Source organism: Elephas maximus, chromosome 2 (assembly GCF_024166365.1).
Source record: "Elephas maximus indicus isolate mEleMax1 chromosome 2, mEleMax1 primary haplotype, whole genome shotgun sequence".
NCBI classification, from domain to species: Eukaryota; Metazoa; Chordata; class Mammalia; order Proboscidea; family Elephantidae; genus Elephas; species Elephas maximus.
The window spans coordinates 13,478,653-13,506,253 of NC_064820.1; the positions used below are offsets into that span (position 1 = coordinate 13,478,653).

Sequence of the window (27,601 nt, forward strand, 5' to 3'; positions counted from 1 at the left end):
AGCAGCAAGAGGGACTCACAGAGTGTGTAAGCGCTGAGGAGAGGGCCTGGTGCACAGTGTTACAGCAGCAGTAGGGACTCACAGAGTGTGTCAGTGCTGAGGAGAGGGCCTGGGGCACAGTGTTACAGCAGCAAGAGGGACTCACAGAGGGTGTAAGTGCTGAGCAGAGGGCCTGGTGCACAGTGTTACAGCAGCAAGAGGGACTCACAGAGTACGTAAGTGCTAAGGAGTGGGCCTGGTGCACAGTGTTACAGCAGGAAGAGGGACCCACAGAGTACGTAAGTACTGAGGAGAGAGCCTGGTGCACAGTGTTAAAACAGCAAGAGGGACTCACAGAGTGTGTCAGTGCTTAGGAGAGGGCCTGGTGCACAGTGTTACAGCAGCAAGAGGGACTCACAGAGGGTGTCAGTGCTGAGGAGAGGGCCTGCTGCACAGTGTTACAGCAGCAGTAGGGAGTCACAGAGTGTGTACATGCTGAGCAGAGGGCCTGGTGCACAGTGTTACAGCAGCAAGAGGGACTCACAGATTGTGTATGTTCTGAGGAGAGGGCCTGGTGCACAGTGTTAAAACAGCAAGAGGGACTCATAGAGTGTGTCAGTGCTTAGGAGAGGGCCTGGTGCACAGTGTTACAGCAGCAAGAGGGACTCACAGAGGGTGTCAGTGCTGAGGAGAGGGCCTGCTGCACAGTGTTACAGCAGCAGTAGGGAGTCACAGAGTGTGTACGTGCTGAGCAGAGGGCCTGGTGCACAGTGTTACAGCAGCAAGAGGGACTCACAGATTGTGTATGTTCTGAGGAGAGGGCCTGGTGCACAGTGTTACAGCAGCAGTAGGGACTCACAGAGTGTGTCAGTGCTGAGGAGAGGGCCTGGGGCACAGTATTACAGCAGCAAGAGGGACTCACCGAGGGTGTAAGTGCTGAGCAGAGGGCCTGGTGCACAGTGTTACAGCAGCAAGAGGGACTCACAGAGTACGTAAGTGCTAAGGAGTGGGCCTGGTGCACAGTGTTACAGCAGGAAGAGGGACTCACAGAGTGCGTAAGTACTGAGGAGAGAGCCTGGTGCACAGTGTTAAAACAGCAAGAGGGACTCACAGAGTGTGTACGTGCTTAGCAGAAGGCCTGGTGCACAGTGTTACAGCAGCAAGAGGGACTCACAGAGTGTGTCAGTGCTGAGGAGAGGGCCTGGTGCACAGTGTTACAGCAGCAGTAGGGACTCACAGAGTGTGTATGTGCTGAGCAGAGGGCCTGGTGCACAGTGTTACAGCAGCAGTAGGGACTCACAGAGTGTGTATGTGCTGAGGAGAGGGCCTGGTGCACAGTGTTACAGCAGCAGTAGGGACTCACAGAGTGTGTACGTGCTGAGGTGAGGGCCTGGTGCTCAGTGTTACAGCAGCAAGAGGGACTCACAGAGAGTGTCAGTGCTGAGGAGAGGGCCTGCTGCACAGTGTGACAGCAACAAGAAGGACTCACAGAGTGTGTACGTGCTGAGGAGAGGGCCTGGTGCACAGTGTTACAGCAGCAGTAGGGACTCACAGAGTGTGTAAGTGCTGAGGAGAGGGCCTGGTGCACAGTGTTACAGCAGCAAGAGGGACTCACAGAGTGTGTACGTGCTGAGGAGAGGGCCTGGTGCACAGTGTTACAGCAGCAGTAGGGACTCACAGAGTGTGTAAGTGCTGAGGAGAGGGCCTGGTGCACAGTGTTACAGCAGCAAGAGGGACTCACAGAGTGTGTAAGTGCTGAGGAGAGGGCCTGGGGCACAGTGTTACAGCAGCAAGAGGGACTCACAGAGTGTGTACGTGCTGAGGAGAGGGCCTGGTGCACAGTGTTACAGCAGCAGTAGGGACTCACAGAGTGTGTCAGTGCTGAGGAGAGGGCCTGGGGCACAGTGTTACAGCAGCAAGAGGGATTCACAGAGGGTGTAAGTGCTGAGCAGAGGGCCTGGTGCACAGTGTTAGAGCAGCAAGAGGGACTCACAGAGTGTGTACGTGCTGAGGAGAGGGCCTGGTGCACAGTGTTACAGCAGCAAGAGGGACTCACAGAGTGTGTCAGTGCTGAGGAGAGGGCCTGGTGCACAGTGTTACAGCAGCAAGAGGGACTCACAGAGTGTGTACGTGCTGAGGTGAGGGCCTGGTGCACAGTGTTACAGCAGCAAGAGGGACTCACAGAGTGTGTAAGCGCTGAGGAGAGGGCCTGGTGCACAGTGTTACAGCAGCAGTAGGGACTCACAGAGTGTGTCAGTGCTGAGGAGAGGGCCTGGGGCACAGTGTTACAGCAGCAAGAGGGACTCACAGAGGGTGTAAGTGCTGAGCAGAGGGCCTGGTGCACAGTGTTACAGCAGCAAGAGGGACTCACAGAGTACGTAAGTGCTAAGGAGTGGGCCTGGTGCACAGTGTTACAGCAGGAAGAGGGACCCACAGAGTACGTAAGTACTGAGGAGAGAGCCTGGTGCACAGTGTTAAAACAGCAAGAGGGACTCACAGAGTGTGTCAGTGCTTAGGAGAGGGCCTGGTGCACAGTGTTACAGCAGCAAGAGGGACTCACAGAGGGTGTCAGTGCTGAGGAGAGGGCCTGCTGCACAGTGTTACAGCAGCAGTAGGGAGTCACAGAGTGTGTACGTGCTGAGCAGAGGGCCTGGTGCACAGTGTTACAGCAGCAAGAGGGACTCACAGATTGTGTATGTTCTGAGGAGAGGGCCTGGTGCACAGTGTTACAGCAGCAGTAGGGACTCACAGAGTGTGTCAGTGCTGAGGAGAGGGCCTGGGGCACAGTATTACAGCAGCAAGAGGGACTCACCGAGGGTGTAAGTGCTGAGCAGAGGGCCTGGTGCACAGTGTTAGAGCAGCAAGAGGGACTCACAGAGTGTGTACGTTCTGAGGAGAGGGCCTGGTGCACAGTGTTACAGCAGCAGTAGGGACTCACAGAGTGTGTACCTGCTGAGGAGAGGGCCTGGTGCACAGTGTTACAGCAGCAAGAGGGACTCACAGAGTGTGTACGTGCTGAGGAGAGGGCCTGGTGTACAGTGTTACAGCAGCAAGAGGGACTCACAGAGTGTGTACGTGCTGAGGTGAGGGCCTGGTGCACAGTGTTACAGCAGCAAGAGGGACTCACAGAGTGTGTAAGTGCTGAGGAGAGGGCCTGGTGCACAGTGGTATAGCAGCAAGAGGGGCTCACAGAGTGTGTACGTGCTGAGGAGAGGGCCTGGTGCACAGTGTTACAGCAGCAGTAGGGACTCACAGAGTGTGTCAGTGCTGAGGAGAGGGCCTGGTGCACAGTGTTACAACAGCAAGAGGGACTCACAGAGGGTGTAAGTGCTGAGCAGAGGGCCTGGTGCACAGTGTTACAGCAGCAAGAGGGACTCACAGAGTGTGTACGTGCTGAGGAGAGGGCCTGGTGCACAGTGATACAGCTGCAAGAGGGACTCACAGAGTGTGTAAGTGCTGAGGAGAGGGCCTGGTGCTCAGTGTTACAGCAGCAAGAGGGACTCACAGAGTACGTAAGTGCTAAGGAGTGGGCCTGGTGCACAGTGCTATAGCAGGAAGAGGGACTCACAGAGTGCGTAAGTACTGAGGAGAGAGCCTGGTGCACAGTGTTAAAACAGCAAGAGGGACTCACAGAGTGTGTCAGTGCTGAGGAGAGGGCCTGGTGCACAGTGTTACAGCAGCAAGAGGGACTCACAGAGTGTGTCAGTGCTGAGGAGAGGGCCTGGTGCACAGTGTTACAGCAGTAGTAGGGACTCACAGAGTGTGTCAGTGCTGAGGAGAGGGCCTGGTGCTCAGTGTTACAGCAGCAAGAGGGACTCATAGAGTGTGTACGTGCTGAGGAGAAGTCCTGGTGCACAGTGTTAGGGCAGCAGTAGGGACTCACAGAGTGTGTAAGTGCTGAGGAGAGGGCCTGGTGCACAGTGTTACAGCAGCAAGAGGGACTCACAGAGTGTGTCAGTTCTGAGGAGAGGGCCTGGTGCACAGTGTTACAGCAGCAGTAGGGACTCACAGAGTGTGTAAGTGCTGAGGTGAGGGCCTGGTGCACAATTTTACAGCAGCAAAAGGGACTCACAGAGTACGTAAGTGCTAAGGAGTGGGCCTGGTGCACAGTGTTACAGCAGGAAGAGGGACCCACAGAGTGCGTAAGTACTGAGGAGAGAGCCTGGTGCAGTGTTAAAACAGCAAGAGGGACTCACAGAGTGTGTAAGTGCTGAGGAGAGGGCCTGGTGCACAGTGTTACAACAGCAAGAGGGACTCACAGAGTGTGTCAGTGCTGAGGAGAGGGCCTGGTGCACAGTGTTATAGCAGCAGTAGGGACTCACAGAGTGTGTAAGTGCTGAGGAGAGGGCCTGGTGCACAGTGTTACAGCTGCAAGAGTGACTCACAGAGTGTGTAAGTGCTGAGGAGAGGGCCTGGTGCACAGTGAACAGCACCCGAGTGCTCGGATCATGAGCACCGTGGCAGGCAGCATAGCCTCAGGTCTCTGACATATGACCCAGAACTAGTTGGCTCTGTTTCGAGTCTGGGCTCTGCCACTTGATGAGGTGGGTGGGTAGTCTTGGGCAAAGTTCTAAATCTCTCCCCTAATCCTCAGAGCATCCCTGAAATGCAGATGCTATTATGATCATCTCCATTTCACAAAGGAGGAAACTGAGGCACAGAGAGTTACAGTGTGGTTCTAGTTCTTCATTTGTAAACCAGGGACAATGATAATAGTTCCAACTTCATAGGGCTATCCTGAGGATTAAATGATAAATTACACAAATAAACAAACAAGCAAAGAAACAAACAAAACCAAACTCGTTGCCACTGAGTCAATTCTGACTCACAGAGACCCTACAGGACAGAGCAGAACTGCCCTGTAGGGTTTCCAAGGAGCGGCTGGTGGATTTGAACCGCTGACATTTTGGTTAGCAGCAAGCTCCTAAGCACGGTGCCACTAGGTCTCCATTCTTAGGACAGTACCTGATATATAATCAGTGCTGAGAAATTATTTGCTATTATCATCAGAAAATAAAGTTTGCTATTCTGGAAATGGCCAGTTCTAACATCTCCTGATTGTAAAGGGCAGGGGTCAGCAAACCTTGGCCGCTGGAACAAATACAGCAGATAAAGTTCAGTGGGAAAACAGCCACACCCACTTGTTTATGCACCGTGTATGGCTACTTTCAAGGACCCCTGGTTCGCAGTGGTTAAAGGCTTGTCTGCTAAACAAAACGTCGGGGGTTTGAACTCACCAGCTGCTCCCTGGGAAAAAGATGTGGCAGTCTGCTTCCATAAAGATTTACAGCCTTGGAAACCCTGTGAGGCAGTTCCACTCTGTCCCATAGGGTCACTCTGAGTGGAAATCGACTGTACAGCAGCAGTAGGGCTGCTTTTGAACGACAAGGGTAGAGTTTAGTTATGATAGACACTATATGGTCTAAAATATTTACTATCAGGCCCTTTACAAAAAAAAAAAAAAAAAAATTCTTGACCCTCCCAGATTAAGAGGGAAACTGACCTTTTACCATTTGTTCTGATTTGAAGAACCATGGGAAAAAGAAAAAAATCACCAACTTAAAGAAATGGGCAAAATAATGATGGAAGAAATTAAATTGCGCTAAGTTTTATTTTGGAGTCCTCGGGTGGTGCAAATGGTTAAGTGCATGGCTACTGAGAGGTTGGAGGTTCGAGTCCACCCAGAGGTGCCTTGGAAGGAAGGCCTGGGGATCTGCTTCTGAAAAATGAGTCATTGAAATCCCTCTGGAGCACAGTTCTACTCTGACACACATGGGGTCGCCAGGAGTTGGAATTGACCTGATGGCAACTCTTCTAAGTTTTATTTTTAAAATCATAACTTGACTGTCACATTTTCTGGTATGTAGTTTTTAGTATATGGCAGCCACCCTTCAAGTCAGGTAACATAGTTCCATTTTACAGATAAAGAAAAGCAAGTCCAAAATTGAGGGTAACTTGCTCTAGGCTGTGCCATTTCTTTGTAGTCCTGGGGCCAGAGCTGAGGCCAAAGGGCTTGGTCTAGGGCCTGGACTGAGGCTAGGCTGCCAGAGTTCAAAGCGGACTCACGTTTCCCTCATATAACTGAAATCTAGTAATAGGAAGTTTATTTCTTTGACTTGATTACTTAAAACAACAACAACAAAACCCAAACCAAACCTGTTGCCATCAAGTGGATTCTGGCTCATAGTGACCCTATAGGACAGAGCTGAACTGCCCCATAGGGTTTTCAAGGAATGGCTGGTGATTTTATTAAAGGGAGTTTGCAAATCAATGAGGAAAACCAGTTCTCAGGATGGGTCTCTGGAGCCCAGGAATTTAACTGTCCCTCTCATGAAGCTTCCTGGAGCTTCGCAATCTGCCCTGGTTTGGGAAAGCTACCAATTCAAGGGTTTTTCTCTAAAGGGGTGGGGACAAAAGACAAGAAAAATACAGCCTCTCCCCTTCCTTGGGGTGCCAGCAGAAGCTGGGTGGCAGGCAGCTGGTCATTTTGTTTTTGACATCCATTCATGTCATCGGTACTTTCAGCAGTCCTCTTGGTCACCGGGTCATTCTGACTCCTTTTTCTATTAGAAAGGGCTAATATGGAAGCTGTCTCTGGAGCACTCTACCATACTGTCTCCATTCAACAAACTGTCCCAATTACAGGAGCTGAGCAGGCGCTCCCTGGAATACGGGTTCTTTGATTCTTTAACTTTACTGGCCTTAAGGGGAACATGTACTCATTTTCCCCTCTAACTTGTCATTGTGAAAGCTCAGAAGTGGCCGGGCAGAGGGCTGAGTGGAAAACTATGGTACGATAATAATACATTAAAACTCAACAGCACTTTCTGGCCAACGAAGCACTGAGCAATTTATTACATTTGATCCTTTCAACAGCCTTGGGGTTCAGCTATTATTATCCTCATAGTCTCAAAGTTGAGGTCCCTTGTGGTTGGGTCTATAATCAGCTGGAGGTGGGGCTGGCACTATCTACCAGTGCTATCCTGACTCTAAGTTCATTGCTCTTCCTACCCAATCAGGAATATTGAACTCCAGCCCTGAATAAAAAATAACTCCATCGCCTTTGAGCTGACTCCAACTCACGACGACCCCCTGTGTATCAGATTTAGAACTGTGACTGATTTTCAATGGCCGATTTTTCAGAAGTAGATTTCCAGGCCTCTAGGTGGACTTGAATCTCCAGCCTTTTTGTTAGCAGCTGAGCGTGTTAACCGTTTGCACTATCCTGGGATGCCTCCAACCCTAAAAGGTCCCAGTTATTTCAGTTTCTTCTTTAGAGGAAAATATGGACATTAAAAGGATGACCCCCAAAGTCTCCGAAAAGTTCTAGGAGTCTGGTCATCCCCGGGTGCTTCTGCCAGGGAGCACTTTGGTCCCGAAACCTTTCTCCCAAAGGCTACTGTAACACCAGCAATGGCGGCGTGGGCTCTTGGCCAATGGGAGATCCTGTCAACTCTTACTTTACTGTCATCTGCAAGGCCCACATTGTAGTAAAGCTCTTTTGGAATCCATCTTAGCCAGAGGCCTAGTGTCCCAGTGCCTCAGTCTGTATTATAATCTCTGAATATTAAGATTCTCAGCACTCCTGCTTCCGCGAATTCCCTTCAGCAGCCCTTAGCAAAACTATGTGTCTAATATGCTAACAGGCATCTGTAGGTACTCAAGACATCTTGACTGGACACTTTCTTATAGATTTAACTTTCCTGTCAATGATGTTAAAAAAACCTAAAATGGCCATGAAAGCCTTTTACAAGAGGGGTATGTTTAAGCCATTATCACATTATATTTGGTCTTTGAAATTGATAAAAATAGTAAATTAATGGATGTAAACTTAAAGAGTGTTCATGACTGGAGTAAACTCCTACTCCAAAGGCTGGAGTCCCAGCAGATATTGTAGACTGAATCCTAATCTTTGGCAGGTAGGTAGGGCTCCGTCTTCAGTAATTTTCTAAGGCTCTCTGTAACCCTAATGCATAGTCAAGGCTGAGAAGCGCTATGCTAAATCATTCCCAGTGCCAACTAATAATGGAATGGATGAAATCACTCTTCTTCGTTCTTTAACTGACTTTACAACTAAACTATGTTCTACCAAATCTGCCCCAACTAAGTCAGCATTCTTAATCCAAAATGCACATCCAATCAACTACTGGACTTGAGCTAGATACTCGGGTTCAGACGGGCTGTGATGGGGTCTGGCACAGACATGCACTGAAGTCCTACCAGCATTTCTGATGCAGAGTTGGAGTTACAGACCATGGGGTTAAGGCAGTGGTTCTCAACCAGGGCCAACAGTGCCCCTTCTCGGACGTGTGGCAATGTCTGGAGACATTTTTGATTGTCATGGATGGTTGAGGGGAAGGGGGAGGAAGTTGCTCCTGGCATCCAGTGAGCAGAGGTCAAGGGTGTTGCCAAACATCCTACAATGCACAGGACAGCATCCTGCAACCAATAACATATGGCCCAAAATATCAACAGAGCCACTCTTGGGAAACTCTGTACTGAAGCACCACATCTATCACAAAGATTACTTTCGACCTTCTGGTAAAGTCTGCATTTATATCAGGATATTATGAAATTACTGTGTACACTTATATTCAGAGTAGATTATAACTAACATAATTAAGATAAAATGAAATAGCTTAAGCACTAGCAAAGTCCACCTGATTCTGTTTTGACTGAGAACTAAAGTACTAAATAGACATTGATGCCCGAACAGTCTGGCAGCCTCATTTATTTAGATTTCGCCAGGTTATTTTTAAATGGCGTTTGATACAATTGACGGTTGTTAAAAAGCTAACTTATAAAAATATTGGATTATTCAACTCTCAGGCAGCTTTAATATCTCTTTTTTCTTCTGAAAGTGCATTCTGTAAAATAAAAACTAGAGACTTGTGGGTACTGTGGTATGAAAAAGTTAATATACTTCATCTGGGATGCCTGTGGTTTGGGTAACTTAATATAAATGATTACCAAAAACCAAACCAAACCCATTGCCGTCAAGCCAATTCCGACTCATAGCGACCCAGAAGGACAGAGTCGAAGGCCCCACAGGGTTTCCAGGGGGTGCCTGGTGGATTCAAAGTGCCGATCTTTTGGTCAGCAGCTGTAGCTCTTAACCACTACGCCACCAGGGTTTCCACTATTACTAATAAAGAGTTAGGGCATTACCTATCTACTTACACGCTAGGATTGGCACCCCTGTCTGGAATATACTGGATGCATGCAGAGGAACTATGCGTAAAAGAAAAGTATTAAATATTACATTAGCTCTCCATTGTTGTTAGCCAGTTTAGTCCCTTGGGCACCCTTATTCTCACACATCCTCAATCCAGGCAAATACAACAAACCTTGCTATCGATCTCGCTGCTGCCCAGAGCCGACTGAATCACGTACAGCAGGGCGTCTGTGAGTCCATCACACTCCCGCATCCTCCGGCGGGCCTCCTCTCCAGCGGAACTCACGTTCCTGCAAAGCAAAAGGACGCATCAGCAGTCAGCGCATGCTCAGCTGTCACTGAAAAGAACCTTCTTCCAGACCTTCCCCTTCCAGATTTTGCAAGAAAACACTTTGTTTTTTCTGAAGGTTTATCAAGAATATAGTTGTGATGCATGTGATGGCTTCAACAAATACATCCTCGAGATGGCAAGCCTCGGTATCTCCAGTGCAACTCACAAAATGGAGAATTGCTAACAAGGAGACAGTTGCATTGCATATAGAAGGTTTCCACAAACACATCCTAGAAATGGTAAGACAGAGGTATCCCTAATGCAACTCGCAAAATAGTGAACGCAGACTTCCGAAGGAGAATACAGTTGTGATGTGTATGGACGGCTTCAGCAAATAGTTGTGGCTGACCATTCCTGTATCCTCCTTCGGAAGTCTGCACTCTCCATTTCGAGAGTTGCGTTGCAGACACCTGTGGCTGTATCTCCAATGCAACACTCGAACGAGACAATGCAGAATTCCTAACACATGGTCTATGAGCGCCCTGCTACCGCTGAGAATGGGAGACTTTCAGAAAGTCTTCAAGGTTTCCTCATTTACAATCGCCTGGGGAATCAGAAGCTTTTTGATTCAAAGGACTCTTCTTTGAGAAGTTTGAAACATTTTTCAAAGTGGAAGTTTCCAACTTACTGAAATATTTTAGAGATCTGAAATGTACCTGCCTCAAAAATTTTTTGGGCCCAGGCAAAAGCAGACTAACAGAAACTTATAAGGACATAACCAGGTTTTGTGTGTATGTGTGTGCATATGTGTTTGTTTTTGTGTGTGAAAATTTAGTCATTGGGGTGTGCATGGTACCGCTTATGGCAGAGGTGCCCCAAGCTCTTTCCTATGCTGACACAGGTTAAGCTAAAGGCAATATGAGGCAGCCTATTTTAATGGAGAGCGTAGATGAGAAGCAAAAGTATCTTCTAGGCCTACCAAAGACGTGAGATAATCCTAGAAGAAGGGGAATCTTTTGTGTTTTTTTAGTTACTCCAACACCTGGGGTATCATTTTCCTCACCTCCTCATTGGTTAGGATTTGATTCCACGGGAAAATTACTTTGGGGGCTGACTTCTGGACAACATAACCTAGAGAAAAGATGCTAAAGGAGGTGGGTTAACAGAAGGTGGAAAGGGATTGAAGGAATTTAGAGACTCTGGGAAAGGTGCTAGAAAGAGAGAATGATCTAAATAGGACAGTGATTCTCAAACCTTCACGTGGAAGCTCTATTAAAGCACAGATTGCTGGGTCTCACCCCAGAGTCTCAGACTCTTGACAGTCTGAGGCAGAGTCAGAGAACTTGCATTTCTAGAAAGTTCCTTGTTGGTACTCTTGGAGTAGGGCTTGGTTTAGAAGAGGATGGTGCTCCTTGGTGACTGCTGGAGCAGACATGGGGCAGATCCTAAGAATGGTGATGTAGGACCCATTCTGGAGGAGATGCTGAATGGGATGACTCTCTACCCCTCACAAAGGAACAACATAGGTATTCCCATATGGTTGTTACAACATCCCCCTGCTGTTGTACTGAATTCTATTTTACAGGTGAGAGAATTGAGGTTCAGAGATGTTGTACGAGGGATGTAGCTAGTAAGCGGACGAGCTGGAACAAACCCAAGCCTATGGGACAGGGGAGAGCAAGGGCTTCAGATATGATGTAGACTGGGGGTGGACTATATTTTTAGGAATTAAAATAAAATCAGCCTGATGCTAAAATGCAAACTCTGGTGGCGTAGTGGTTAAGTGCTATGGCTGCTAACCAAAAGGTCGGCAGTTTGAAGCCACCAGGTGCTCCTTGGAAATTCTAAGGTGCAGTTCTACTCTGTTCTATAGGGTCGCTATGAGTTGGAATCAACTCGACGGCAGTGGGTTTTTTTTTTTTTTTAATGCTAAAATGGAGCCCTGGTGGCACAGCGGTGAAGAGCTCGGCTGCTAACCAAAAGGTTGGCAGATCAAATCCACCAGCCACTCCTTGGAAACCCTGTGGGGCAGTTTTACTCTGTCCTATAGGGTCGCTATGAGTCGAAATCGACTTGACGGCAAGGAGTTTGGGTTTATGGTTATAGGGTTGCTATGAGTCAGAATCTAAGAAAGGTTTTTTTTTTTTTTAACGCTACCAAGCATAAAGGTGTTCTTTGATACCGAAAAAGTTCTACATAACGTGTTTAAAGAAGATTTATTGGCATTTTAACGAACACTGGGAGAGGCTGTTCAATTCAAATGAGCATTTTTGGCATTTGCTGATCTTACTGCTTTTGGAAAATAAACAGAATTCTTCAGTTCCTCAGATAATAATAAATATCGACAGTATTTTTATGTAAAGTGTTACAATTTCCACCTTGGGGTGGCCAACCTTCCTTTCTGACAGGATCTCTAGGGAGAGAAGAAACTACCTTTCTGCTAGGGACAAAGGATGAGAGGCGTATCATTCTGAACTAGGAGGCCGGCCTTTGTACAAGAGCATTTTTAGAGCACTGCTCCATGAAATGATTTTAACTAGGTTGAGCCTGGAAGCTATTATGATAACAGGTTTGCCAAAAATTCCAGTTAGAATACACTGGCTAGAAAAGAATACTAGGTGATTGTGTGAGATCCCATTTCTTAAATCTGGACTCTTTGCACTTTGACGAGGCAGTATTTCCAAATGGGGAATCCTGGGATTTAGACGTGAAACAGCGTTAGGGATAGTTCATGTACACTATAGTCTGAAATATTCCTCACACACTTCTCTTACTCATGCGAGTTCAGAGCTTCCTTTGAGTGATGGGGGTGGGCTGCCTCCTGATTCACAAATAAACTGTATAATGGAAATCAATGAATGGGCAGAGCTAACCAATAGGAAATAAAAGCAATTAACCACTTTATTGACATCATAAGCGTTCAATATTAATCTTAGCATTTTCCTTTATTCTAGTGTTTATTCAATTCTAGGATAACCTCCTCCAAATTAAGTTACTAATTGGCAAAACAAGTATTAATTGTCTGCTATATTAAAATGCCTAAGATTCTGAGAAATGAGAAAGATGAACAGGTTGGGATTCCAGGTGCGAGGGATACGGACAGACAGACAGACAGACACACACACACACTGAGGACACAGGACAGGAGGAAGTTATCATAGTATCTGTAGGTATAACAAGAGTAAATATATATATATCCATAAAATGACCGAAGTATGTACATATCTCTTTTTTGATGCACATTAATGTCCTACAAACCTTTGCGGTTGGATTCCCATTTTTAATCAACTGCTCTTAAATAAGTAGATACCCATCTTAACCCCCATGTGTCTGTCAGTTTGTCGTACTGTGGGGGCTTGCGTGTTGCTGGAAGCTATGCCACCGGTATTCAGATACCAGCAGGGTCACCCATGGAAGACAGGTTTCGGCTGAGCTTCCAGACTAAGACAGACTAGGAAGAAGGACCCAGCAGTCTACTTCTGAGAAGCATTAGCCAGTGAAAACCTTATGAATAGCAGCAGAACATTGTCTGATATAGTGCTGGAAGATGAAACCCCCAGGTTGGAAGGCACTCAAAGATGACTGGGGAAGAGCTGCCTTCTCAAAGTAGAGTTGACCTTAACGATGTGGATGGAGTAAAGCTTTCGGGACCTTCATCTGCTGATGTGGCACGACTCAAAATGAGAAGAAACAGCTGCAAACATCTATTAATGATTGGAACCTGGAATGTACGAAGTATGAACCTAGGAAAATCAGAAATCTTCAAAAATGAAATGGAACACATAAACATCGATATCCTAGGCGTTAGTGAACTGAAATGGACTGGTATCGGCCATTTTGATAGTCTACTGTGCTGGGAATGACAACTTGAAGAGGAATGGTGTTGCATTCACTGTCAAAAAGAACATTTCAAGGTCTACCCTGAAGTACAATGCTGTCAGTGATAGGATAATATCCATACACCTTCAAGGAAGACCAGTTAATACAACTATTATTCAAATATAAGCACAAACCACTAGGACCAAGGATGAAGAAATAGAAGATTTTTATCAGCTGCTGCAGTCTGAAATTGATCAAACACGCAGTCAAGGTGCATTGATAATTACTGGCAATTGGAATGCAAAAGTTGAAAACAAAGAAGATGGATCAGTAGTTGGAAAATATGGCCTTGGTGATAGAAACAATGCCGGAGGTCAAATGATAGAATTTTGCAAGACCAACGACTTCGTCATTGCAAATATATTCTTTCACTAACATAAACGGCGACTATACATATGGACCTCGCCAGACGGAATACACAGAAATCAAATTGACTACATCTGTGGAAAGAGACGATGGAAAAGCTCAATATCAACAGTCAGAACAAGGCGAGGGGCCAACTGTGGAACAGACCATCAATTGCTCATATGCAAGTTGAAGCTGAAACTGAAGAAAATCAGAGCAAGTCCATGAGAGCCAAAATATGACCTTGAGTATATCCCACCTGAATTTAGAGATCATCTGAAGAATAAATTTGACACATTGAACACTGGTGACCAAAGGCAGGACGAGTTGTGGAATGACATCAAGGACATCATACATGAAGAAAGCAAGAGGTCATTGAAAAGACAGGAAAGAAAAGACCAAGATGGATGTCAGAGGAGACTCTGAAACTTGCTCTCGAACATTGAGCAGCTAAAGCAAAAGGAAGAATTGATGAAGTAAAAGAACTGAACAGAAGATTTCAAAGGGCAGCTCGAGAAGACAAAGTCAAGTATTATAATGACATGTGCAAAGAGTTGGAAATGGAAAACCAAAAGGGAAGAACACACTCGGCGTTTCTCAAGCTGAAAGAACTGAAGAAAAAATTCAAGCCTCGAGTTGTAATAGTGAAGGATTCTATGGGGAAAATATTAAATGACGTAGGAAGCATCAAAAGAAGATGGAAGGAATACACAGAGTCATTATACCAAAAAGAATTAGTAGATGTTCAACCATTTCAAGAGGCACCATATGATCAGGAACCGATGGTACTGAAGGAAGAAGTCCAAGCTGCTCTGAAGGCATTGGTGAAAAATAAGGCTCCAGGAATTGATGGAATATCAATTGAGATGTTTCAACGAACAGATGCAGCACTGGAGGTGCTCACTCACCTATGTCAAGAAATATGGAAGACAGCTTCCTGGCCAACTGACTGGAAGAGATCCATATTTATGCCTATTCCCAAGAAAGGTGATCCGATCGAATGTGGAAATTATAGAACAATAACATTAATATCACACGCAAGCAAAATTTTGCTGAAGATCATTCAAAAATGGCCGCAGCAGTATATCGACAGGGAACTGCCAGAAATTCAGGCTGGTTTCAGAAGAGGACGTGGAACCAGGTACCATTGCTGATGTCAGATGGATACAGGCTAAAAGCAGAGAATACCAGAAGGATGTTTACCTCTGTTTTATTGACTATGCAAAGGCATTTGACTGTGTGGATCATAACAAATTATGGATAACGTTGCGAAGAATGAGAATTCCAGAACACTTAATTGTGCTCTTGAGGAACCTTTACATAAATCAAGAGGCAGTCGTTCAGACAGAACAAGGGGATACTGACTGGTTTAAAGTAAGGAAAGATGTGTGCCAGGGTTGTATTCTTTCACCATACCTATTCAATGTGTATGCTGAGCAAATAGTCCAAGAAGCTGGACTATATGAAGAAGAACGGGGCATCAGGATTGGAGGAAGACTCATTAACAACCTGCGTTATGCAGATGACACAACCTTGCTTGCTGAAAGTGAAGAGGACTTAAAGCACTTACTAATGAAGATCAAAGACCACAGCTGTCAGTATGGATTACACCTCAACATAAAGAAAACAAAAATCCTCACAACTGGACCAATGAGCAACATCATGATAAACCGAGAAAAGACTGAAGTTGTCAAGGAGTTCATTTTACTTGGATCCACAATCAACAGCCATGGAAGCAGCGTTCAAGAAATCAAAACACGCATTGCATTGGTAAATTTGCCACAAAGGACCTCTTTAAAGTGTTGAAGAGCAAAGATGTCACCTTGAAGACTAAGGTTTGCCTGACGTAAGCCATGGTATTTTCAATCACATCATACGCATGAGAAAGCTGGACAATGAATAAGGAAGGCCGAAGAATTGAAGCCTTTGAATTGTGGTGTTGGTGAAGAATATTGAATATACCATGGACTGCCAGAAGAACGAATAAATCTGTCTTGGAAGAAGTACAAGCAGAAGGCTCCTTAGAAGCAAGGACAGCCAGACTGCATCTTACATACTTTGGACATGTTGTCTGGAGGGATCAGTCCCTGGAGAAGGACATGATGCTTGGCAAAGTACACGGTCATTGGAAAAGAGGAAGACCCTCAATGAGGTGGACTGGCACAGTGGTTGCAATAATGAGCTCAAGCATAACAACAATTGTGAGGATGGCACAGGACTGGGCAGTGTTTCTTTCTGTTGTGCATGGGGTCACTATGAGTCGGAATCGACTCGACGGCACCTAACAACAACAACCATCTTAAGTGTAAATTTGGTTTTCACTTTATAGGAGAGCAGGTTTCCTTTCCACCATCTTGCCCCCAAATACAATATCTAGTCTTTCAGTTATGATTTTCAACTTTGTGTGTGGTTTAGGACTTTTGATGAACATGTAATGTAAGCTCATGGCAGTTGTGATCAAAACATTATAACCATGTTAACAGCGCATTACGAAGCTATAAGCATAATGACTTCAATGCAGTTTGGTTTTTACATATTTATCTACATATTTACAACGAAACCTAACTGCATACTTCACTCTTCACAAATTAAAAATAAATAAATAACCTCCTGTGTTGACCGTGGAACAGTTAGTTTCAATCAGGATCCTAAACGAGTGTTATGGGTCAATGTCCAATCCATAAAGCTGTACCCCACTGTTGCAGTTAACACATCTTCTGCGCACCTCGAGGGAGGTGTTTTCTATGTACAGTTAGAAATCTGTGCCGCAAAACTCTTGACTAAACATAGCATTAAAATAAACACTTGAAGAGAACAGGTAAAAAGCACAAAGGTTTGTATAATATCTGTTCCTTATAAACCATCTTTATGATCTTGACTGAATTGTCCGTTGATGTGGCAATTGAAAGTGTCTGCTTAGAGTGGATTCTAAAATATTTTTAGCTAATGGTGAACGCATGAAACAAATTATTTTTATATCTTCCAATTAAAAAGACCAATCTCTTTTATTCAAAATGCAACTAGCTATACGGCTTTATTTCCTGTGTCTTCAGTGCTGGTTGACGTCTCATTTCTCGAAGTTTCCATCACTCACTGTGCTTATTTAAAACAAATTCAACATATAATGCTCTCCCAGGGTCCAAAGTGAAACTTGCATGATGTGTTCAATTGAATGACTACAGTATTTTACAGGAGCGAAGCAGTTCTCCTTCAGGTGGGAGATCAAATCACAGTGAAAACCAAAGGGTGAGATCTTAGGAACCAATCCATTTATAATTAGCTTCTCCCTTCTCTACACTAGGAGACCTGGTAGTGCAGTGGTTAAAGCATTCGGCTGCTAACCCAAATGTTGGTGGTTCAAAGCCACCAGCCGCTCCTTGGGAGAAAGATGTGGCAGTCTGCTTTCATAAAGATTTACAGCCTTGGAAACACTACAGGGCAGTTCTACTCTGCTCTACAGGGTTGCTATGAGTCAGAATTGACTCAAAGACAGTGGGTTTGGTTTTGAGCTTTTACACTGCCTTGGATATTTGAACCTCCATTATTGATCACCATCGATTTTAACTGGAATTATTTAGCCTGTGACCTTATCAATGTTCTAGAACCGTCTGGAGGGTGGAAAACATGTCATATTCATATCTGTTATTTGTATATCCAGTATGCAGCTGAGTGCCTGACATGTAATATGTGCTCAATGCAAGTTGGTTTTGTATGTGCTGTTATGGATTAAATTGTAACTCACAGATACATGTGTCAGAATCCTAACCCTTATACCTGTGGATGTAATCCTCTTTGGAAATAGGATATTCTTTGTTACGATAGATCATACTGGAATAGGGTTGGTTCTAAATCTAATGACACCTGAATTAAAAAAGAAAAACAGAGATGCACATGCCATGCATGTGAGGACTAGTCTACAATCTAAGGAACCAAGTGATGCCTGGGACCACCTACAAGGAGGGAATTGACACTGCTGAGACGGTGATTTGCACTTTCAGCTTCCAGAACTGTGAGAAAATAACTTTGTGTTCTTAAAAACTACCCACTCGGGGTATTTGCGTTACAGCAGCCCTAACAAACGAAGACGTGCCATCAGCTACCCCACTGGGTTGGAATTCAGGAAGGCAGGGGCATGCCTAGCCTCGTGTCTGAGTTCCCTCTGTATTCCACACGTGGAGGATGAGTGTTAGATGTTTGTGAAACAATCTGAATGCAGGCTTCTCACGCTGTGGTTTGTATTCTGAAACAACCACCACCTTACATTATCCAGGGAGCCTCAACTGGTAAAGAAAGAAAAGACACTTGGAAGGTAGTGTATAATATTGACAGCAAGCTTGTTTGGTTTAAGGTATGAACATTCCCGTAAACACTAATCAGGCACGCAGACACTGTTTTGTGGACAGGAGCCAACCTAGTATTCAGCTGTTTCATACCCTCCTTCACCTCCAGGCTCGGAGGGATAGTCTTTGGGCTCTGGTTCGAGGCTAATTTCTCTTTCCGCGCTCTCTGTTCTCCTCCTCTTTCCCCCTGACCTGCTCCTTCGCCTTCATAATCTGACCTCTGTGGGAGTTATTTTATCCCAGGCCTGCTCCACCCCCTGGAGCCCTGGGTTCAGCCAGGCTGACTTGCTCACAGTCCTTCACTGGGCCTGGCTCTTCCACGTTCTGTCCTGGGCTCAGTGGGAGCCTCTGTCTCAGTTCCTAATTTATAATCAGCAGAGCTCAGACACTGGGTCTCTGCAGAACCTGGGCTGGATCCTGAGGCCACACTTTGGGGTCAGCAGAAGGGGTGAGGATGCCTAGAGGGCTGCACAGGGCAGAGCTGAGACTTTTCCAGAAATACAGTAGTCCTGAGACAAAGCTGCATGCTCACTGCAGCCTCCACACCAGCCCAGTGGGGTAGGCAGGGAGAGGCAGAATCCACCACAGGGTGGCAGCACAGATGGGGGGCCAGGCCAGGGCCTGGGGGCACCCCTGGGACCCTGTCTTGGATTCCTAGCGTGCCATAACAAACTACTACAAAGTGGGTGCCATAACAAAACACTACAAAGAACAGATATAGATTAATAAGCTCAACTACTAACCAAAAGTTTGGTGATTCGAGCACACCCAAAGGCACCTTAGAAAAATGGCCTGGTGATCTACTTCCAAATAATCTGCCATTGAAAACCCTGTGAAGCACATTTCTACTCTGACACACATGGGGTTACCATGAGTTGAAACCCTGTGAAGCACATTTCTACTCTGACACACATGGGGTTACCATGAGTTGAAAACCCTGTGAAGCACATTTCTACGCTGACACACACGGGGTTACCATGAGTTGAAAATCCTGTGAAGCACATTTCTACTCTGACACACACGGGGTTACCATGAGTTGAAAATCCTGTGAAGCACATTTCTACTCTGACACACACGGGGTTACCATGAGTTGAAAACCCTGTGAAGCACATTTCTACTCTGACACACATGGGGTTACCATGAGTTGAAAATCCTGTGAAGCACATTTCTACTCTGACATACATGGGGTTACCATGAGTTGAAAACCCTGTGAAGCACATTTCTACTCTGACACACACGGGGTTACCATGAGTTGAAAACCCTGTGAAGCACATTTCTACACTGACACACACGGGGTTACCATGAGTTGAAAACCCTGTGAAGCACATTTCTACTCTGACACACACGGGATTACGATGAGTTGAAAATCCTGTGAAGCACATTTCTACTCTGACACACACGGGGTTACCATGAGTTGAAAATCCTGTGAAGCACATTTCTACTCTGACACACATGGGGTTACCATGAGTTGAAAACCCTGTGAAGCACATTTCTACTCTGACACACATGGGGTTACCATGAGTTGAAAACCCTGTGAAGCACATTTCTACGCTGACACACACGGGGTTACCATGAGTTGAAAATCCTGTGAAGCACATTTCTACTCTGACACACACGGGGTTACCATGAGTTGAAAATCCTGTGAAGCACATTTCTACTCTGACACACACGGGGTTACCATGAGTTGAAAACCCTGTGAAGCACATTTCTACACTGACACACACGGGGTTACCATGAGTTGAAAACCCTGTGAAGCACATTTCTACTCTGACACACACGGGATTACGATGAGTTGAAAATCCTGTGAAGCACATTTCTACTCTGACACACACGGGGTTACCATGAGTTGAAAATCCTGTGAAGCACATTTCTACTCTGACACACATGGGATTACGATGAGTTGAAAATCCTGTGAAGCACACTTCTACTCTGACACACACGGGGTTACCATGGGTCAGAACCGAGTTAGTGATAACTGTTCTTTTTCTGGAGGCTAGAAGTCCCGATTCAGGGTCTTGGCCATGTTGATTCCTTCTGTGGCCTCTCTCCTAGGTTCTGGCGGCTCCCAGCAACTCTTGGCGTTGCTTTGTTGCTTATAGATGCATTTGCCTCCTTCATTGCATGGCATCTGTCTCTCCCCTCCTCACTCCCACACTGTCCCCTCCCCGCCCTGGGTGTGACACCCTTTTTATAAGACACCACTCAGAAGGGGTGATTAGGAACAGGGCCCATGCTACTCTGGTATGACCTTGTTTAACTTAATGGATAATAAAAGAAAAATCCTAAAAAAAAGACCTTGTTTAACTTAATGGATAATAAAAGAAAAATCCTATTTCCAAACAAAGTCACATTCAGAAGTGCCAGGGATTAGGACTTCAGCACAGCTTTTTGGGGGACACAAACCAGTCCATAACAGGCCCCAGAGGCAGAGCTGTGAGTCCCCGCAGCCTGGAATACAGATGAAGAGGGGATGTCCGGGATCTGAGGCTGCACTGATCCCGTGCCTGCAGTGTCCTTCCTTCTGTGTCTGAGCCCACCAACTCTGAGCAGGCCCAGTGCTGGTTCCCGTCTCAGCCTTGCCTTGGCCCCACAAGATGCATGGCCCCCCACCTCCCTCCCTCCTGGCCCTGACACAAGCTGCTCTTACAGCACTGTACATTGGATGTGTGAAGGGTGGAGGGTGGTCCCTCCCTGAGGTGAGGCCTTGGGAGGATCGTCTTGTTTTGTTACTTGCTCCCTACTGTATAGCACTTAGTAGGAACTTGGTGAGTGATTGCTGAGTGCCAGCATGCATGGTTGTTTTCAGACCTGTTGCTCTCTAGGGCAGTGGTTCTGGGCCAGAGATAATTTTGGCCCTCAGTGTCTGGAGATTATTTGTGGTTGTCACAACTGAGGGGGTGCTACCGCCATCTACTGGGTGGAGACCAGAGATGCTGCTAAACATCCTATAATGCTCAGTACAGCCCCCACCATAAAGAATGTCAACAGTGCTGAGAACGAGGTCAGAGTGCTGCTCTAGGCCATCTAAGATACAATGATCTATCGTTATTTGCTGGGAGCGACAGAGGAAGGAGACCAGGAATCAGAGAAAGAACTTGACTACAGAGTTAACTGCATCCATGAACTACTGCCTCTTCTGTCATGAGACCAGAAGAACTGGATGGTGCCTGGCTACCATTACCAAACTTTTTGATCAAGGACAACGGATGGATTCTGATCGAAAGAGAGAAAAATGTGGAGCAGAATTTCAAATTCTTAAAGATTCCAGAATTACTGGATGCATTCAGACTAGAGAAACATCTGAATCTATTGTCCTGAAATATTCTTTAAGCCTTCAACCAAAACTATCCCCTGAAGTCGCCTTTTAACTAAGCAACAGTTTAGCTCAATTAGTAAAGAACGTACACGTTGAATTGTGCTTTTATAAGACTATATATATATGAAGCCAAATGGACAATAATAACTCTAAAGCATAAATGAGAAGTTAGGGGGCAGTGAGTCTAAGTTAATAGTGGTGAAACAACTGGAGCAGAAATAGTGAGACTGGTGACACACAGCGAAGGATGTAACCAATGTCACCAAACTGTACGTATAGAAATTATTCAATGGGTGTCATGTTTTGCCCGGTATATTTTCATTCAAAAATAAAATAAATATTAAAAGAAAAAAGAGGGAGACAGTGCTGCTCTAGGGATTAGGCTCCTTGATGACCTAATTGATGTGTGTTTCCCCAACAGCCAATATGTGCTTAGCCCAGCGGTTCTCAAACCTCTGTCAAATAAGAATCACCTTTGCAACCTGACAAAAATACAATGGCCCAGGCCCTATCCTACTTCAATGAACCTGCGCCTCAGTGTGTTCTATTGGCTCTTCAGGTGGTATCGATACACACTAGACCATGAGAACCAATGTTTCAGCCCGCAGTAGGAAATTAAACACATTTTATTGAAATATTTATTGAATGAACATAAAGTCACGTGTTACAGATTGAACTGTGTCCTCCCAATGTGTTGGAATCCTAACACCTACACATATGGATCTAGTCTAATCTAAATGCAATGTAATCACTTTCCATGACAAAATCTAATGAAATGTAATCAATCAGTTGAGGTCATACCAGTGTAGGGTGGATCCTAAACGTAATTGCCTCTAAGTTATGAAAAAACCAGAATAGACACAGAGACAAACACAGGGAGAAGGCAGATGCCATGTGAGAGTCCTCTACAAGCCAAGGAACAGAGGAATGCCCAGGGTTACCAACAAGGAATGAATCCTCACAGTCAAAGCTGATTTGGACAAAATTGATTTTTAGCCGATTTGGCTAAAAAGCCTCCAGAACTGTGAGAAAGTACACTTCTGTTCTTTAAAGCCACGCTCTAGTGGTATTCCTGTTACCGCAGCGCTATGAAACCAAGACAGTATGTAATTGTCCACCATGCACTACACTTTGTAGATTCAGGAGCCTAACACACTACTCACATCAAGGCCACTGCTTGATCGGAGGTTTGAACGGCGTCTACAGGCTCTTCACAATACTCAGTCATCTCTTGCTAACTGTGAAGGAGGCATTGTGGCCCCCACACATAACGGTGATGGCATTTTCCAGTTGGCTGTAGATTCCTAATAGGTACACTGTGAAAGACTACAAACAACACAGAATTTGTGGATCATCTTAATTCCTTGACCATGTAATTACCTCCTCAGGAACTAATGAAATTAGTGGTTTATCATAAATTATCTGATCTGAGTAAGCGTGGGAATGGGAAATTATACCAATCACGCTCCAGATTTAGCTCCCACAAAGTGTGCTCATTTCTGCTTTGGTTAAAAACACTATATTAAAGAGATCTTTCTATCAATGAACATCTAACTCAGGAGTCAAAAAACTTTTTTCCATAAAGGGTCAGGTAGTAAATATTTTAGGCTTTGAGGGCCATATCGGGTCTCTGTCTCTTCCTCTCCTTTTCCTTCTTCTGTTTTTGTCCCTTGCACCTCACTGTATAGCACTTAGTAGGAACTCAATGAATAATTACTCAATGTAGGCATCCACAATTCTCTCCAAGCCCATGTCTGTAGAGCAGTGGTTCTCAACTAGGAGCGAATTTGGCTCCCCGGGCATATTCATCAATGTCTGGTTGTTCTACTTGAGGGTCAATGGAATTCTTCTCAACACCGTCTCTAAATGTTTCACTCCCCTATGCTCCTCATCCCAGAAAACTGTTTATTTGTAGGGGGTTTATGCACGTTTCAAGAAGGTGTTTGTATACCACTGAATGACAGTATTGATTTGATCAAGACCAAAATGCCAACTATATAAGAAAATCAGAATTCTTTCTGGGATATGTGTAGCGGGTGGGTGATACCATACGAAGCAACTGCCTTCAGCTCTGCAAGGCCCTCTGCGTCAGAAACATTGACTTGATGTTCAGGTGATGCACTTAAAAAAAAATTATTGTGGTAAAATATATATATAATGAAACACACAGCATCTCAACAATTTCTACATGTACAATTCAGTGACACGGATGACATTTATCATGATGTGAAACTATTCACACTATCCTTTTCCAAACCATTCCGCTACCATTAACATAAACTCAATATTCCGTAAGCAAAAACTCCCCCTTCCCCCCTCTCACCTACTTCTGGTAACCACTAATAATCTATGATTTCTGTATGTTTGCTTATTTCATATCAGTGAGATCAGACAATTTTTGTCCCTTTGTGACTGATTTATTTTGTCCAGTATATTTTCCAGGTTCATCCATGTTGTGGCATGCATCAGGTCTTCATTTCATTTTTTTTTTTTAAATAATAATATTTTATTGCATTTTTGGCAAATGCTTACACAGAAAGTTAGGTATCCATTTGACAATTTCTGGCACAAATTTTTCAGTGACATTCGTTACACTTATCACAATGTGTCAATATTCTCTTTGTGTTCTGTTTGTTCCATTTACAGTATTCTAATTTCCCTACCCTCATATCTTCTCATCTTTGCTTTTGAGTAATTGTTGACCTTTTGGTTTTTAAGTAGAACTCTGATCTTATGGGTAATATTCTTTATTTGGTATACCACTCTGCTATTTTGCTAAAAGGTGATCTCAGGGGATAGGCTTGGTTCTAGGTTTGAAGAGTTCCTCAAGGTTGATAATCTCAGGGAGTCCTCTGTTCTCTACCATTCTAGTTTGCCTGGCTTTTTTTCTTTAAGAATTTGAGCTCTGCTCCACATTTATCTCCCATTCTATCCAGAACCATCTATTGTGACCCTGGTCAGAACAGTCAGTCCTGGTAGTTGGGCACCATCTAGTTCTTCTGGTCTCAGGGTAGATGAGGTCATGGCTTGGGTAGACTTGTTTCTTCTCTGAGCTTTTCGTTACCATCTTACTGTTTTATTCCTGGTGAGTAGAGAGCAGCATTTGTGCCTTAGATGACTGCTCACAAGCTTTGAAGATCCCAGACAGTACTCACTTCACTAGGATGCAGATCATGATTTTTGTGAGCTATTTAAAAAAAAAAAAAAATTTTTTTTTTTTTTATGTCATGCCAATTGACTCTGGGTTGTCCCATGAGGCTACGGTCCTATAAGCTTTTGAACCCAGAAAACCAGTCTTGGAAGGTGTTTGGTTACGTCTGAGGAGTATTATGTCTTCAGTGCACCCACATCTTTGTATTTACACATACCTACAGATTTTTTTTTATAGATACTCCTGTTTTCACCTATGTACACGCCTATACCTACCCACATACCCATACGCCTATATCCATCCATATGTGCTCAAACACTCATTTTTACTTCGGTTGTGCTGTGCTCACTAAATCCACATTTGGTGCCACTATTTCCATCACCAAAAATAACAAGTCTCTACAATCTAAAGTGTACCTTCCCCTATACCCCTCGTCTCCCCAGTACCCACCAATGAACACTGGTCTCTATCTTTTCTTGTCTTCTTATAAAAGAAGGATCGTACAATATTTGTCCTTATATGTTCGACTTATTTCACTTAGCGTTATACCCTCCAGGAGGACTTCATTTCATTTTAGGCTGCAGAGATGATACACTTTTTGAGGCAAATGTGTATTGCTTCAATTTATTCTCTCCAAACCCTCACCTTATTAGCCACAAGACTACCACCAGATTTATGGACACTGCAGTGGCTTTTTTTTTTTTTTTTGCAGTGGTTTAGAAAGCTCTTCTGCTTGGTTGATATTTTCTGGTTCTGCCAGTTCTCTTTTTGACAGAAGAGGTTCTCTGAAACCCTCAGTCTTCATGGTTTCTTGTGAACCTGAAGTGCAGGCGCTGGTGTTCTCTATCTGTGTGAAAATGAGTATGCTGCTTTATAACCATAATAAACCCACTGCCGTCGAGTCGATTCTGACTCATGGTGACCCCAAAGGACAGAGCAGAACTTCACCATAGAGTTTCCAAGGAGCACCTGGTAGATTCGAACTGCCAAGCTTTTGCTTAGCAGCCATAGCTGTTAACCACTACGCCACCAGGGTTTCCCACTGGGTTATAAGGGGAGAGGAATGAGGCAGCTTCCTAGCTCTGGTTGAATGACATCTATAGTGCGGCCTCATTATTTAAGGGAATTCCTAGAACATTATCTAGAACACCGTCTAGACATACCAAAGGGTATTCATACTATTATAATTAACCACACCTCCGTAAGCTCTCACTGGGCACAAGTAATGGAGAGCTGAATTTATTTCAGAACGCTCTTGATGTTTCTCTCTACATACCTGATTTTAAAACTGGTTCATCATCACAGCCAAGTCAGAAACAATTTCCAGAGAAGTAAGTTTCCCTTTTTCTTTTTTTTTTAATAGCACAGTCTTGCTGTCTGGACCACTGCTATGCACCTTCTCGTCTTCTCCCGAGGAAGGCAATTTCTTTACAAATCGGGACAGTGATGGCTTGGTAACTGCTTTGCAGAGCTGCAGGAACAGAATGCTTGAGTGGCTTAAAGATGAACTACCTACCAGGGCCGCCAGCAAACACCGCTGCTGTCCTGTGCTCGGCACGGTGGTAGTCCCCACGTCAATACACACCCACTCCCACTCTTAAGTGTAAACCATCAGAAGGAGAGGGGTGAGCTCCTCTTTCGTAGACAGCTCGAACTCACCCCTTTTTAGGAATGATGCATGCCTTCTAGAGTGAGCCACGCACCAGGGCACATTGTTCCGGAGGAGCCCAGAGCGGAACCAGAAATACCTGAGTTAAAAGATACCCTATGGCTGTCAAGTACTACCTAGGGTTTTAGCTACAGGATTCCAATTAAAATTGATGGATGCCACAGAGTTAACTGCTCTGTGAAATGTCTGCTAAGTGTTTCCCATCAGGCTAAATTACAAGGAAATCAGAAGGAAACAAAGAGCGAATGTTGTGTGGCTAACACCATTAACTGTGAACCTAATTGTGCATGTGGTACTTTGTGTCACAAATATGCAGTGGCTTCTGCAGCCTTTGCTTCCTAACTCACAGTACTCGGGGAGTGAACTATGTTCACCGTGCTTGATGCTTTAGTCACCAGACTACTTCTAGAACTTGTGGCAGTACCACATGGCCTAACCTCTGGGGCAATGCCCACCTCCCCTGTATTCTGCCAACACTGGTAACAATTTCTCTGACACATTTGGGGTGGGTTCCACTTTCTACTGTGCTAACTCAGAGACTTGAGGTGCATCCCATATTAACAGCCTCCATATTCAATACATTTGCACTGCTTGCAACTTTTGTACCCCAAGGGGGGCTATCTTACTTTCCCAGGGTGGCTGCAAAAAAATCCAACAAAGTCAGAGGCTTTAAAGGACAATAATTTCTTATCTCACAGTTCTGGAGGCTAGGAGTCCAAATCAGGGTGTCAGCCATGTCAAATCGTCTGAGAGCTCTGAGAGAGGAGCTGTCCCAGGCGTCTCTCCTGGCTTCTGGCGGCGGCCAGCAATCCTTGGTGTTTCTTTGCTGCTTGTGTATGGAGCTTCACAAGGCAACTCTGCCTGTGTGTGACTCTCCATGTCTGTTCTCGCTTTATGTAAGACACCACTTTGAAGGGATTATAGCTAGGACCTACCCTATTCTGACTTAACTGATACCATCTTCAAAGAAAGACCCTACTTTTCCAAACAAGGTCGTATTCACAGCTGCAGGGGTTAAGACTTCAACATATCTTTTCGGAAGACAAAATTCAATCTGTAACAGGGCTATCCATCAAGTCTATCCAACTAGCATCAGTGCTACAGCAACCCTCTTCATAAGACACACAAATTTGCCAGCCATGGTCCAACTGCAAATGCAACAAGAGCAAAATGAAAATGTCATGGGACAAAATGCAAATTAAGTTCAGAAATGAATGAAAACCAGCGTTTATTTTTCTCCTCTGCTAAACCAAATTATTCATCATCAACCAGACATGATTTAATATATCACAAAATCAGAGCTTTAAAATATGTATATAATAATGTGCTAGAAAACACTGTAAAATCACTTCCCCAAGCAGGTGGCTTCCAGGAAAATGAGCATTGTGGCTAAGTAAACAATGAGCAATACTGCCAATACGATATAATTTCTGACACTTTGAGTCCTCCATCTTCTCAGAAAAAGGAGAACAAAGC

The 27,601-nt window shown here is 44.8% G+C and overlaps 1 protein-coding gene across 2 annotated transcripts in view; it reads right to left on the minus strand.

The window, feature by feature from the left end:
- CTNND2 (catenin delta 2) overlaps nucleotides 1-27,601 on the minus strand; it is a 1,201,869-nt gene that overhangs the window by 187,523 nt on the left and 986,745 nt on the right. For both annotated transcript variants that reach the window (XM_049861022.1, XM_049861014.1), the window contains exon 13: nucleotides 9,327-9,444. In XM_049861022.1, coding sequence (XP_049716979.1) covers nucleotides 9,327-9,444 — 118 coding nt within the window. The remainder of the gene's footprint in view (nucleotides 1-9,326; nucleotides 9,445-27,601) is intronic.